Source organism: Pipistrellus kuhlii, unplaced genomic scaffold, assembly GCF_014108245.1.
Source record: "Pipistrellus kuhlii isolate mPipKuh1 unplaced genomic scaffold, mPipKuh1.p scaffold_m20_p_8, whole genome shotgun sequence".
NCBI classification, from domain to species: domain Eukaryota; kingdom Metazoa; phylum Chordata; class Mammalia; order Chiroptera; family Vespertilionidae; genus Pipistrellus; species Pipistrellus kuhlii.
Genome location: NW_023425584.1, coordinates 35082078 through 35096633, shown reverse-complemented (window position 1 = coordinate 35096633; position 14556 = coordinate 35082078). Strand labels below are relative to the sequence as shown.

The 14556-nt window shown below is 41.9% G+C and overlaps 1 protein-coding gene across 5 annotated transcripts in view; it reads right to left on the bottom strand.

Moving 5' to 3' along the window:
* Positions 1-14366, bottom strand: part of SPATA5 (spermatogenesis associated 5) — a 203044-nt gene extending 188678 nt beyond the window's left edge. For 2 of the 5 annotated variants that reach the window (XR_004985562.2, XR_006740678.1), the window contains exons 1-6: positions 14124-14366; positions 10072-10193; positions 8729-8886; positions 2866-2924; positions 1611-2255; positions 645-774 (exon numbers count right to left, since the gene is read on the bottom strand). Coding sequence is in view for 3 of the 5 variants with exons in the window: in XM_045576591.1 (XP_045432547.1) it covers positions 645-774; positions 1611-2255; positions 2866-2924; positions 8729-8886; positions 10072-10193; positions 14124-14286 (1277 nt within the window). In the remaining 2 variants the exon portion in view is untranslated. The remainder of the gene's footprint in view (positions 1-644; positions 775-1610; positions 2256-2865; positions 2925-8728; positions 8887-10071; positions 10194-14123) is intronic. The other 3 variants (XM_045576591.1, XM_036423606.2, XM_045576592.1) reach the window with 3 other exon arrangements.
* Positions 14367-14556: the final 190 nt, after the last annotated feature.

Genomic DNA, 14556 nt, shown 5'->3' with positions numbered 1-14556 from the left:
TTATAATTGGAGCTCAGTAATAAATCTTATATCTGAAATTGTTTCATTTATTATTACCAATAATAACAGCATAGGCAGAGTTTATCATCATAATGTAAGTTTTTAATTTCTAATACTTTGTGGTATTGCATAATTGCATAAAAATGCAATTATGTCTGATTTGTAGGTATTAAAGAGCTCAGCTAATACTATAATCTACATGCAACTAAATTAAATCTTTACTATTGAGCCCTAAAAAAAGAATTTAAGAAGGATCCTCCTATATAATAAAAGGATAGTATGCAAATTGACCAAACGGCAGAATGACCAGTCACTATGAGGCGCAATGACCACCAGAGGCAGACAATACAGGAGCTGTGCCCTGGTGGTCAGTGCACTCCCACAGGGGGAACACCGCTCAGCCACAAGCTGGGCTGACAGCTGGTGAGGACAGAGCACAGTGGCAATGGCAGAAACCTCTCCCACCTCCGCAGCAGTGCTAAGGATGTCCAACTGACGGCTTAGGCCCACTCCTTTGAAAAAGGGCACAGACCGGGCTGAGAGACCTTCCCACCCCACCCTCACCCCCCAATGCACAAATGTCATGCACCAGGCCTCTAGTATATAATAATAATATTGTTTATTCTATTACATTATGCACCTACTTGCTTATAATTTCAGGACCATTTATTACAGAGACATAGGCTCCAACTTCATTAGCAATAGCCCTGGCAATCATCGTCTTTCCAGTACCTGGAGGGCCATACAATAACACTCCTCTAGGGGGAGGAATTCCTAGAAGAAAAAGAATACTGGACTCAGCATTACTAGGTTTCTTGTAAGTGCTGTCATGTGACTTAAAACATGAGTTAAAAGTATAAATTTACCTTGCTAAAGAGTCACATTTCCTTATTCTTCCCAGGAAGACATATAACTAGCCCAAACACTGACCTCCAGCAATGACAGTTTCTCTCCCTATAGAGCCAACCTATCCAGGCACTTTGGTGAAAAACTGGCTGGACACTGTTGTCATGCCCCATTCCACATTATCAAAACAACAAAAAGCTCATAAAGCGAGCCACCAATCCCAATTTTCAGCATATATGCATTTCTAGGAAAGTGTCAATCCAAGGGTTCATTTTATATACCTATAAAGGTTCATAAAAGAGGGGAAAAGCAGAGAAAGAGATGGTATGCACCAAATACATGGAGAGTATCCTCCTATATAATAAAAGAGTAGTATGGCAATACCCACACAAAGGAAGCCTTGAGTTTCCTAAGAACCAAGTCAATGCAGATATCTGCTCACAGCTACATTTCCTGAGAAGTTTTACCCAGCATATCTGAATGTTTGGCTTATTTATTTACTCATTACAGCTGATCTAATCTGACAAAAAATTTATTCTAGATACAATATAAACAACTGTAAAAGTACGCAATTAAAAGAGGCAAGGCTACAACTAACTCATTACAACCTAACATATCACTTAACTGGCATCTCCCAAAGCAACTCACACCTCCTATCATGAAAGAAAATAGGCAAAGAGGTGAGCAATTATTAGATAAGTGGAATGAGCTAACTGCTTTTGAGTTTGAATACTTTTGGGTACAATACACTGAAAAAATCATACCATAACTCCTGAATAGTTCAAGCTGCTTGAGAGGAAGTTCAATTATTTCTCTAATTGCTTTCAGCTGACCATTTAAGCCTCCAATCATGTCGTAAGTTACTTTGATTAGGTTGTCTTGCTCTTTTGAATTTATACCCATTTTTGTAAAATTGACTCTGGTTGTTGAGGAAATGAAGTAGAAAGTATCAGTGTTGCACTTTGCTCCCAGATTGGCTGGCTTTAGGAATCTCTCTTCATTGATAAGGTACTCGTTTCCTCCTCTGGCAGACGCAAAGCTACATTCGAGACCTGTGACTTCCTCTAGTCCAAGCCCACTGCTGCCACCAGGACTCTGTGTGACATTTGACAAACTGTCACCAGTTTTATTTATCTTTCTGTCATCTACTGGTTTGCAGGGAGTACTGCTTGATGGTGGGACACGAGGATCTTCCAGATCCAACTGGCTTAGCTGTAGGGACATATCCAGAGTACTGGCTTCTATGCTGGACCGTTTAGAGGCCATTCCCTGAGCACTGGTATCAGGGTCACTCTGAAGCCTTTTCAGTATTTTGCCATCTGCCCCTTTCACTCGCAACACTTGCAACTTGCACGGTCGTCCATAGAATGTAATGTATAGAAAGTTGCCTGGTAAAACAATCTTGCCATCTAGAAAACAATTTATTGAAAATATATTTATGTTAACACAAGTTTTCACCCATTTAATATTTAAATAGCATTTATCTATTAACAAATCTACATGACTCAAAAGACTAAATCAAAGAAGGCAGTATTAATAAAAGAACTGCCATGAAAAATAAAGGCCCTAATATTCCCTTAATAAGGGAGCACTATCTGGAGATCAAAGAAAAACAAAATGATTCTCTGAAGTGGGGAAGATTCTATCAACTACATTAACAAAAAACCAAGCAGTCTATATTTGATAATAAACTAACCCAAAATGGCACACTTAAACCAACACACCAATGTAACATTTCTCACTGTAGAGAGCAAGAGCTCAAGGGTTCAAAGTCTCAGTTATCCCACTGACTTTGTCCAGACACGCTGAATATTCTCTTTGTTGTTAAACTACCAATCAATTAATTGGGGAAAAGAATCCCACACCCCTATCTTAATAAGACATTCATTTATTGAGGAAAATAGTCTCTATGCCATTTTGAAGAAAACTACCAAGTAGTCAACACCTCAAAGACACATTACAGTATAAGCTGTTGCCTTGCTTCTTAAAATTTAAAAAAATATTTAAAATATGTCTCACCTAGTTTTCTCAGAAGACAACTAGCCAATTGTTCTTCATTAATATCCACATTTTTGTCACTGTAAAGGTTTGGAGTAGGAAAAATAGAAATAAACATTAAGGATTCCAGAAACTTAAATGTAATATAACACATACAAAGTTGTAATGCAGACCTAAGGAAAAGCATAATTAGTTTACAACCTGGAAATTATTTACACAATTTTGGAATGACTTACAAGTTTCAGATAGTTCTTATAGCCATGAAAATCTTCTTTGTATTTGATGTCCTATTGGCATAAATCAATTTTCTTCAAATACAGGGTACTACCCGCTAGTGGATCATAATAATTTCAGTCAATCCTACCCAGCACTTTTTTAATAGAATATAAATGTCAGAATATATCAAAAAGAGAAAGGGTAAATACTGCTTTATAAGACATTATTACACACAAACATCTATATACTTGTTGTATACAAGTACATGTGTGCATATGTGCACTCTATGTATATATATACAATAGATGTGTATGTACAATGAACCACAATGAAAAATGTTTATTCTTTGTCAGTAGAAACATTAGAAAAATGCTGAATTTAATTAATCCCTTACCAAACTTGCCATAACTTGGCGAAGGGCTTTTATTAATAGCTTAATTTATTCCTTTTGTATAACTTATAAATTATCTTCCAGGAAAAATAAACTCTGTATTTTATCTGAAGAGGTAGAAATAAGAAAAAGGAGACTGGTACAATGGAAGTTTATTCTAAAGAAAGGGCATGCCTAAGAAAAATGGGAACCCTTTTTTGACTGATAACTATGTCTACCAGGAAGGACACTGAGTACAGGAAACAAGCAACCCTAAAAATCATGGCACTTGTACAGAACCATGTCCTTGGAGAACATGTGCATTTTTCCTTTTTATCCATTGTAAGCAGCCCACGTGGCCTTCGTTTGTGAGCTCTGCCAGACATCAGTGGAAGGGGATGATCGAGCTCAGTGAAAGCTGCTTTAGCAGGCCTATCTGTGCCAGAACTAAGCCATGTCCTTGACTTTCTCAGGAACAAAACCAATACAGTTGATCTTCATTATTTGCAGTTTCCATATGTGCAAATTCACCTACATGCTACAATTTATTTGTAACCCCAAAACCAGTACTAGCAGAGCATTCCCAGTCATTCATGGATGTGCGTAAGGTAGGCAAAAAATCTGAGTCACACAACACCTTCTTTCAACTCTCATCACAGATGACCAGAAGATTGCAACTGGAGATGATGAGGGACAGTGTAATGTAAAGTGAAAGCTCCAGTTTTGGGATCTCATTCTGGCAGCTGTTAGTGACATGGCCTCACTTCTAAACTACCTCTTCTCTTTTGTAAAATGAAGAAAATAGGACATACCAGAACAAATTGTTTTAAGAATTTAACATTATAATCTATTTAAAATATACATATTTGCATATTTATATCTATATATGTTAAATACACACACACACACACACACACACACACTCCAAGGAGCAATGGTTTAATATTTGCTAATTCAGTTTTAGGGACAATTTTGTAGAACACAATACCACAAATAACGAGAATCGACTGTATGTTCATGTGAGAAAAAGAAAAACAAGGAGAAATTTTAATGAATCAAATCCTATCTAATAAGAGTAATATGCAAACTGACCATGCCTCCGCTACACCCACCAGCCATGCCCATCAGCCAATCAAGAGCAAGTATGCAAATTAACCCAACCAAGATGGCTGCAGCCACAGAGAGCAGGAGGCTTGGGTTTCCCTGGCAATTGAGGAAGCCAAGTTTTCTGCCTGCCTTGGCTGGCCCAGGTCTCCACTCAAGGCTACAAAGTTTCAATTATAGAAGATAAATAAATCCCAACAAAAATGGCTGCAGCCACACAGCAAGTAGGAGGCTTGGCTCCACTCAAGGCTACAAAGTTTCAATTATAGAAAATAAAAAAATCCCAATACCAGGGCCTAACTTGGGTCGCTGGGGGGCATGGCCAGCCTGCAAACCACCACAGGCCCCTCACCCAGGCTGCCCCACACCCCAAGGGAACTCCCACCCTGTTCCAGGACACCCTCAGGGCAAACCAACTGGCCCCCATCCGTGTACCAGGCCTCTATCCTATCTAATAAAAGAATAATATGCAAAATTACCATTACAGTGGTGCCTCACACAACGAACTTAATTCGTTCCAGGAGCAAGTTTGTTATGCAAAAAGTTCGTTATGTGAAACGCGTTTTCCCATAACAATACATGTTAAAAAAAATAATTCGTTCTGTAGCATAAAATATGCTAAGATGACATAAAAAAGTTAAATTTTTTGTTATTATTTTTATTTAGATACATCTAAAAACATAATTTAAAAAAAAAAAACACACATTTTTTTCATTTTAAGACAGACTAAGTAGAGTCTACCGAATCTTGCACATCTTCATCCATTTTCTGCTTTTTAGCCGATGGTTTCATGAAAAACCTGTCCAAAGTCGTTTGTTTTTCTCTTTTCTCCAACATCTGCCGGAAATAACGGACAAGAGTATCGGAGTAAAGATCGTTGATCCTGTTTGCTTCAGCTGAATCCGGATAGTGGGCATTGGTAAAATCCTGAACTGCTTTCCATTTGACCAGGATGTTCTTGATGTCAGCAGTTGGGATTGGTTGGTTGATTGATTGTTGCTCCTCGTTATCAGATGACGCTTCCCTTTGAGCATTGTCCTGTTGCTGGACCAGAAGTGCTTGGAGCTCTTCAGTTGTCAGCTCTTCTTCGTGTACCTCAATAACCTCCTCTACATCCTCTTCCTCTACCTCTAATTCCAACCTTTGGGCCACTGTGATGATGTCCTTCACCACTTCATGTTTTTCATGAAATAGTTTTGATACTCCTTTGGCTACTTTGGCTGATTTGATTGCATCCTTATTTGTCAAAATGGTGAAAATGGTGGTCTTGCTGAGGCCAAACTCTTTGACGAGGTCACACTGTTTTACCCCACATTCACTCCTTCTAATTATTTCCTGTTTCATTTCAACAGAAATCACCTTCCTGCTTTTTTTAGAAGCCATGATATAAAAAAAATATTGAGTTTAACTTAAAAGGACGACTGCCGTGATACGTGCGTGATTTAATTCGTAATGAAGAACGATTGCCGCGATACGTGCTTAAGTTAAGCGCAGTGACTAACGACTGCCTGCAGTGCCTGCGCGGAAGGATGCAATACATCGGCAGCGATCGTGGAAGCTCGGGCGAAGCAGTCGTGGAAGCTCGGGCAAAGCGGTCGTGGAAGCTCAGGCGACTTCGTTGTGTGAAACCAAGTTCGTTGTATGAATCATGAAATGAAGTTCGTTGTGTGCAGCGTTCGCTGTGTGAGGCGTTCTTTATGCGAGGCACCACTGTACTCCAACACACAAGATGGCTGTCCCTATGTTGTCAAAGATGACTACCCCCATATGGACACAAGATGGCTGCAGCAGGGGAGGGCCGTTGGGCAGGATCAGGTCTGCAAGGGAGGGCAGTTGGGGGTGATCAAGCCTGCAGGGGAGGGCACTTAGGGGTGACCAGGCCGGCAAAAGAGGGAAGTTGGGGGGCGACCGGGCCAGCAGGGAAGGGCAGTTGAGGGTGACTAGGCATGCAGGGGAGGACAGTTAGGGGCAAACAGGCTGGCAGGGGAGGGCAGTTAGGCATCAATCAGGCTGGCAGGGAGTGGTTAGGGGTGATCAGGCTGGCAGGCAGAAGCAGTTAGGAGCAATCAGGAAGGCAGGCAGGTGAGCAGTTGGCAGCCAGTAGTCCTGGATTGTGAGAGGGATGTCCGACTGCCCGTTTAAGCCCAATCCTACCTGGATGGAGCCTAAATGGGCAGTGGGACATCCCTAGAGAGGACCCAGATTGGAGAGTGTGCAGGCTGGGCTAAGGGACACACACCTCCCCCTTGTGCACAAATTTTCATGCGCCAGGCCTCTAATAAATATACAATATAAACTGAAGAGGAAATTATATGTATCCATAAATGCTTAAAATTACTAGTTAATACAACTCTGAACCTAGTTATACTTAAATTGTCTCTATTAAAGTCTGAATAAGAGCTGTTTGTAATATGTATCAGAACAGCAAAAACAACAATTTTGCTTTTAAAAATGAATAGGTGCAAATAAAATCATTTCCACTAGAAGGAGCTCTAAACTTACTAATGGAATGTTTTAGATATAGCACCATTGAAGGATTTAAGCAGCAGATAAAAATTAATGACTTTTCTTACTGAAAATTTTGTCTATGCTCTTCTTGCTGCAACATTTAAAAAAATATATATTTTTTAAAATAAAAAGTTTAAAGCCAAGTTTCCATGGAAAACCTATACATTCGCTCCATAGCAAGAAATCATTATCACCTAAGAGTGCTATGCCCTCAAGAGTGATAATCAAAACTCCAGTCAAATGAGTGCTGTGCCTGCAGCCCTGTTTGAAGTCGGTCTGGAGAAGAATCCTGTGCAATCTGAGCAGTAGCACTAACCAACCCACACAAGAACGGGCAAGTTCCAGCCTTCTCACTGAGCCCATTTCCTCATCTGTGAAAGGGGGAAGGTAAGGATACCTTGCAGGATGTTTACAGGATTAAATGAAAAGAAAAAGGAAAGATGTATGCATGCACGTATGTGTGCTAGTACACAGCTGGTGCTCAACACATGTATTTCTTTTCCTTTCTGCTTTTCATCATTTGTTAAATGTTAAGTATTTTTAAAGGAAAAAATATTCCAAAGCTCAAGCTTGGCATCTATAAAAGTAACAAAAGAGAGGAAAATATTTTAAAATCAAGCTATATTGGAAAATATTCTGTGATTCTTAATATAAACAACAGTCCCCAACTGTTACTAGGATAATATTAAAATTTCAAAAGATGTTTTTTAAAAATAAATTTTGATAAGATTTTTACATGTATACTGAATCAAAATCATATTAGATACAGAATACCCAAGAGGATGGGAGATATGCTTTAATTATATTAATACACTGCTTCAAACAACTAGTCTTTGTTGAGGAGATATTTAAAAATCTGATAGAAATAACTCTCTCACTAGACTGAATAATCAATGAGTTAAAATATATAATCAGCCCAGCCAGTATAGCTCAGTGGTTGAGTATGAACCTATGAACCAGACAGGTTATGGCTTGATACTTAGTCAGGGCACACGCGAGCTCAATCACCCAATGTGGTGTGCAGAAGGCAACTGACCATTGATTCTCTCTCATCATTGATGCTTCTATCTCTCTCCCTCTCCCTTCCTCCCTGAAATCAATAAAAATATATTTAAATATATATGTGTATATTTGTATATATACTTTGAACAGTCTTAATTAAAACTTATTTCTTGCCTACTCACAGTAGCCTACTCCCTTCTTTATAGCTGTAAAAAAGACAAGAAGCCCTGAGTAGTACACTGCAGTCGAAGATGAAAAATATAGTTAAATACCCATCAGCAATAATTCTCTCATCTAGTGTGAGGGCACATTCTAATCTAGGAACTAGAGAGTCCCTAGTCCCTACGTTATGTAGCACTCTGTAATACAGGAGGCAATTAGCCACTCACATGTGGCCAGTCCAGACTGAGATGTGCTATAACTATAACATACACACTGAATATTCAAGACTTAGTTTAAAAAACAGAATGAAAAATATCTTATTAATAGTTTTTATAGTTATAAGATTTTACACATATTGGCTAAATAAAATATAGAATTATAATAAATTTCACGTTTCTTTACTTTTTAAATGTGGTTACTAGAAAAGGCAAAATTACATATGTTATTTACACTTGTGACTTTCATTATATATCTACTAGGCATAGGCAACACTGATTCAGTCACCAAACAAAAGGGCCAAACCTGAGTGCCACGTCCATTTCGTCAGCCTGCAGCACAGCACCCAAAAGCGGCTGGACATGGATGGCGTCACCAACTCTGACTCCCACATTCTTCTGTGCTATTTCACTCAGGCCAACCTTGCCTCCAGGAAATCCTGATACAGGCCAGGCCGTATAGACCTGCCCAGGAGAGATAATAAACATTCACAGAATATCAGTAATTTATAAAGCAGAAAATTAAGCATAGCCAAGAACATGGATCTGCCAATCACCAAAAGGGTTACAATCTGACAAAAGGTACAAAAAGTTTTATAAACATTACATTTTTTCAAAGATTAGGAATGACCCCACAGTGAAAACTATGAAAGATCTGAGAGATGGAGTTAGGAAAAGAGACCAAGGTGAGAAGAAAATGAGATAAAATCCCGAATCCAGCCTAGAGCATAAACTACATCCAAGAAGTAGTGAGGGGCCCAGCACCAGAGTTCCTGGGAACATGGACCTCATCAGACAAATGTTAAGCTCCAGATAGAGGGCTGGGTTCACACATTTAGTGTCTTCTCATCCACAAGACAAGGTAAAGTTTTTAAAAATATAACTCCAGAGGGTGGTGGTAGAGGGGGAGGGAAGTAAGAAATCTTGGGAAGTAAAAGGACTAGTATGCAAGCATATAAGCATAACCAATGGGCGCAAGACACTGTGGGGAAAAGGAGAGGGCATGTGTCAGGGAGGGTAGGGGAGGCAAGGACAGTGTGGGGGTTGGGGTGGGGGAGACATGTACTATTTGTAATACTTTAAACAATAAAATAACATTAAAAAAAGATTTACATATACATGCCCAGAACTATGAAAAGAATGGGAGGCATGGCCCCAGCAGATAAGAGATTTCAAAACCTTTCCAGAGGGCCCCAGGGGATGAGAGAACACTGAGTAATGAAGCAGAGAAGATATGGCAAAGATAGAGGCAGGAGCTGGCAGCAAAGAAAGCCAAGCTGCTGAAAACTGCAACAAGGAGAAACACAGCTGAAACTAGGGAGAGTAATCAAATGTTCGTATAAAAAAAGAGATGACTTCATACGCCAAAACAGTGTTTCTGAGGAGAAAAGTAACAGACTGGGCAGAATAAGGACGATAAGTGGATGTCTTACTACCTCCCAAGGAAAGGTCTCTCTCTCCATTATGACATTTAGGGCTATATTCCCACTGTAATCATAGACATCAAAGAAGGGCAAAGTTTTACATTAGCGTGAGGGTCTTTAAAATATAGATTTTCATTTTTCCCTGCTTGTTCTGAAAATTACAATTAAAAAAAAAACACACCCTCAAATCTTTCCAAACTAAGTAAATGACAACAAGGACTCTTACCTCTTGTTTTCCATGTAAACTGGTAAGCAGCACTGGTCGGCCGATACTTATATTTGCAGACTTCATAGTGCCAAGTCCAAGTTGAACAAGGGAATTCTGGAACTTTTTAGGAACTTTGTCATCTACCAAGAAGCAAAAGAAAATGATTTTTGCACTATTTTGTCACTAAAGTTAAGGCATGCTTTCTTTTGGAGGAAATAAAAAACCTTTATCAACTTAACCTATATCCTGGAGAAACCACTATTGCAGCCCTTCTTATTTTAACAAATAAACTTAAAACCGAATCTTTTGAGAATCCAGACAGTATAAGTGCTAACTAAAAAATAAAAATAAAAAGTTGTTTTATGGAGTAGGTATTAGTTTTCATTATCTAAAAAAAAAATCTTGCCCTGACGGGTTTGGCTCAGTGGATAGAGCATCGACCTGCGGACTGATGGTCCTGGGTTCAATTTCAGTCAAGGACATGTACCTTGGTTGCAGGCACATCCTCATTGTGGAGTATGCAGGAGACAGCTGATCCATGTTTCTCTCTCATGATGTTTCTAACTCTCTGTCACTCTCCTTTCCTCTCTGTAAAAAATTAATAAAATATATTTTTAAAAAATAAATAAAAAAATCTTGCCCTGGCTGGTTTGGCTCAATGGAGGGTCCTGATTCTATTCCAGTCAAGGGCACATGACCAGGTTGCGGGCTTAATCCCCAGTGGGGGGCATGCAGGAGGCAGCCAATCAATGATTCTCCCTCTCTCTTCCTCTCTGTAATCAATAAAAATACATTAAAAAATATAGACAGATCTTGACATTCACTATCCCCAGTAACTAACTTCATGCTTATATGTGCCAGATTAACTGAGATAGTAAAAATAATTTCATAAAACCATCCAGGTTCCATTTGGTCATTCAGCAAATCTTTACTATGCGATAGACACTACACTAGACACTGGGGATACAGAAGTAGACACAGTCCTTGGCTTTATGTAGCTGACAATCTAACAAGATAACAGAGTTATAAACCGTCACTGAGTCCTAGCCAGGTAGCTCAGTTGGTTGGAGCATTGTACAGTACACTGAAATGTTACGGGTTTGATTCCAGTTCAGGGCATATTAACTAGGTTGCAGGTTCCATTCCCCGTTAGAGCCCCATGAGAGGCAACTGAGCAATGTTTCTCTAGCTAATTTTAATGTTTCTTTCTCTCTCCTTTCCTATCTCTCTAAAAATAAATTTTAAAAAGTATATTCTCAGGTAAGAATTTTTTTAAAAATCACTGAATAACTGCATAATTATAAACAAAGATTAATGCAATTAAAAAAAACACTAAGAAAGCCTTTAATATGGGATCTGATCTCATTTGGAAGAATAAGAGAAAGCTTCTCCAAGGAAATATTGCTTCAAATCAGATCTGAAGGAAGAGTAGGAATTATCTAAAAGAAGAGGAAAAAGTTAATTCTGAGCAGAGAACAACATGTCCAGAGATATGGGCAGAAGGGAGTACTGTGCATCAAAGGAAAGAGGTCAGGCAGAGAGTGGTGGGAGACAAGCCATATAAGGAAGGTCAAGATCATTCAGGCCAAAGGTGATATCAAGCTGCTGATCTTTACCCAACAGCAATGGCAGGACAGTGAGGGGTGAAATGATGGTTCATGACAGGATCTTCATTTAAAAGACCATTCCAGCTGCAGAGCAAGAAGTAAATGGAAAGGCTAGTATAGTAAGCAGTCCAGAGAGGATAGTGTCTGGATTATGGTGGAAGCAATGGAACAGAGTGAAAAACAGTAATGTGAGAAATATTGAGGTGATAAGCAAGACTTGGTGGTGGAATGAATATTAGAGATGAGCTGTCATACATGACTCCTAGATTTCTGAATAGGAGTTCTTGAGATCAGTCTTGAAATAACTTTGAAAAATCCAAGAGAAGAGATATACCCCAGTGCTATTTAAATTGTAGTTGGCAAACTATTTGCTTCTGGTTCCGAATAAGCACAGAAATGAGAATAAATGTTTAGAAGCTTTTATTTATTTTTATTTTTTAATATGTTTTTATTGATTTCAGAGAGGGAGGGAGAGAGAAGAAGAAAGAGGGAGAGAGGAAACATCAATGATGAGAGAGAATCATTGATTGGCTACCTTCTGCACACCCCACATTGCAACTCAGGCATGTGCCCTGACCAGGAATTGAACCCTGGCCTCAAACCACAGATGGATTCTCAACCACTGAACCATGCCAACCAAACTTATTGTATTTTTAAAACTGTGCTGATCTATGGCATATCTTAAATTTTAAAACCTTTCCTATAGTTGGAGAAGCATTGGTCTAGAGCAGCAATTTTCAACTAGCCTGCCACAAGAATTTTTAAAGCATGCTTACTTAATCAGGGGCACTGTTCTCTTTTCCCTAGATTGTTAAATTAAAAAAAAAAAAAATGGCAACAGCCAATCCAACAATGGCTGTCCAGTGTGAATGAATCAAAATTATACCAATTTTTTGGTCAGACTGACAAAAACATATTTTTGGTATGCTGAAGAATTTTAATAGTCTATGTGTTCCATGCGATGAAAAAGGTTGAAAATCGATGGTTTAGAGGACAAGTAAATCAAGACTGAGAAATAATATAAACTAGAAATATAAATCTGAAAATGCTGAGGACAGATGGGTAAAATCTGGGCAGTGAATAAACTTGCCAAAGAAAGGTTTATAAAGACCCGAAGAGTTTTAGGACTAAGAATTGAGGAACTTCAACTTTTTGTAATCCTCGTTATTAATGAGAGAGAGAGAGAGAGAGAGAGAGAGAGAGAGAGAGAGAGAGAGAGAGAGGAGGGCAGGAGGGAGGAACAGGGATCATTGCCTCCGCAGGTGGAACCCACACTTTCTGGTGTGCAAGACAATGCTCTAACCAACTGACTTCACCATTTGGAAGAAGATGAGCCTGGAAAGAAAACCAAGCACCGGCAAAAGGTGGAGGTGAAACTAGAAAAGTCGGACGAGGCGTCAAATGAAGAAGTCAAGTGCTTCCAGTTGGAGGACATGGTGGCTTCCTGGCCGGAGCTGCGGGGAGGTCAAGCGCAGACAGCGACGGTGGCGATGCGGCGGGGCCAGTGGCCCGGGCAGCTCCAGGGGGGTTGGTGGGACCTGAGTGGAGGTCTAGCAGGCACGTACCCGGAGCAGACGGCGGGGGGTGGGGTGGGGTGGGGTGGGATGGGGGTGGGGGGTTGAGGGAAGGGAGGGAGAGAACAGGGCGGAAAGGAAGGGTAAAGGAGGCGCGTTTGAAGCCGCACTGAAGCGGGCGGGCGGGCGGGCGGCGGGGAGGACCGGCCTGGGGACAGGACGCACTGTTCCCCCGCCCCCGGGAGACAATGACTCCAAGACTTAGCTCTTGGGGGGCCTTTGGGGTCCACGGGAGACAGACTCCCGTTCTGCCAGCGGTTCCCTCGGCCCCACTTTTCGGGGCTTTGCCGATCAACGACCTTCCAGGCAGATCCGCCTTCCCAGCCCCTGGGAGCTGAGACCCGGGACCGGCTCTGCGCCCAAAGGTGTGGCTGAGGAATCCACAGAACGGGGACGATTAGCGCCGCACCCGCGCCCCGGGGCGTCCGCGCGGAGCAGACCCGACGGGGACCCGCCGCGAAGAGCTAGCTGCCCCTGAGGCCGGAGCCGGTGCGGCCGGGCAGGCAGCAGCCACCTGTCCGTCCCGAAGGCGCGGGGGCGCCCTTCAGGAAGGGGGTCCCCACATCGTGACTGAACTGGGCTCAGCGTTTCGTCCCCTGAGCGGGCTAGGGAGGCGCCAATGTGGCCGCTAACTATGTCGTCCATCTTTACAGGAGGCAAAGTTGTCCCAAGTGCAACTTGGCGATTCAAGGCGACAAAAAAGGGGCCGTGAGTCAATCACGGAGAGGGCACTGGCGCCTTGCCCGAGGCGCGCGTGGCCCCGAGCCCCTCACAGCCCGGCCTCGCCCGCCCTTCACAGCGCCGCGCCTCCAGGCCCACCGTCCGGCCTCCAGCCCCTCACTCAGGTGGCGCCCCCTGCGCCGCCCGCCGCCCTCCCCGCAGCGCTCACCCTTCTCGAGGAAGTTGATCACCGCCAGAGTCCCGGTCGCCGCCGCGAAGCCGGCTTCAGGACAAGCAGCCGAGGCCCCCGCAGGAGAGCGAGCCGAGGAGGGCGAAGGCGAACCCCGGTCGGAGCTCCGGTTGGACCGTTTTCTGTTCTTCTTGGAAGACATGACGATCAGCGGGCAGCCTGGAAGTTGGAGCACTGAAGCCGGCTCAACGTGCGCGCTTCACTGTGGGAAAAACTTCCGGGGCAGAGGTCAGCGAGGCTCCGCCCCCCCAAGCCGAAATTCCCCGAGGGAAGCGCACATGGAGAGGCGGGGGAAACCAACCGTCTTCAGAACCTGAGGTCTTTGCAGAGGTCGAAGAGGTTTTTTTCTGTAAAGGAAAACGGATCAGGTGGAAGGAAGCGTCCTTTAGATAGAAAGACAGGACTTTTTCGT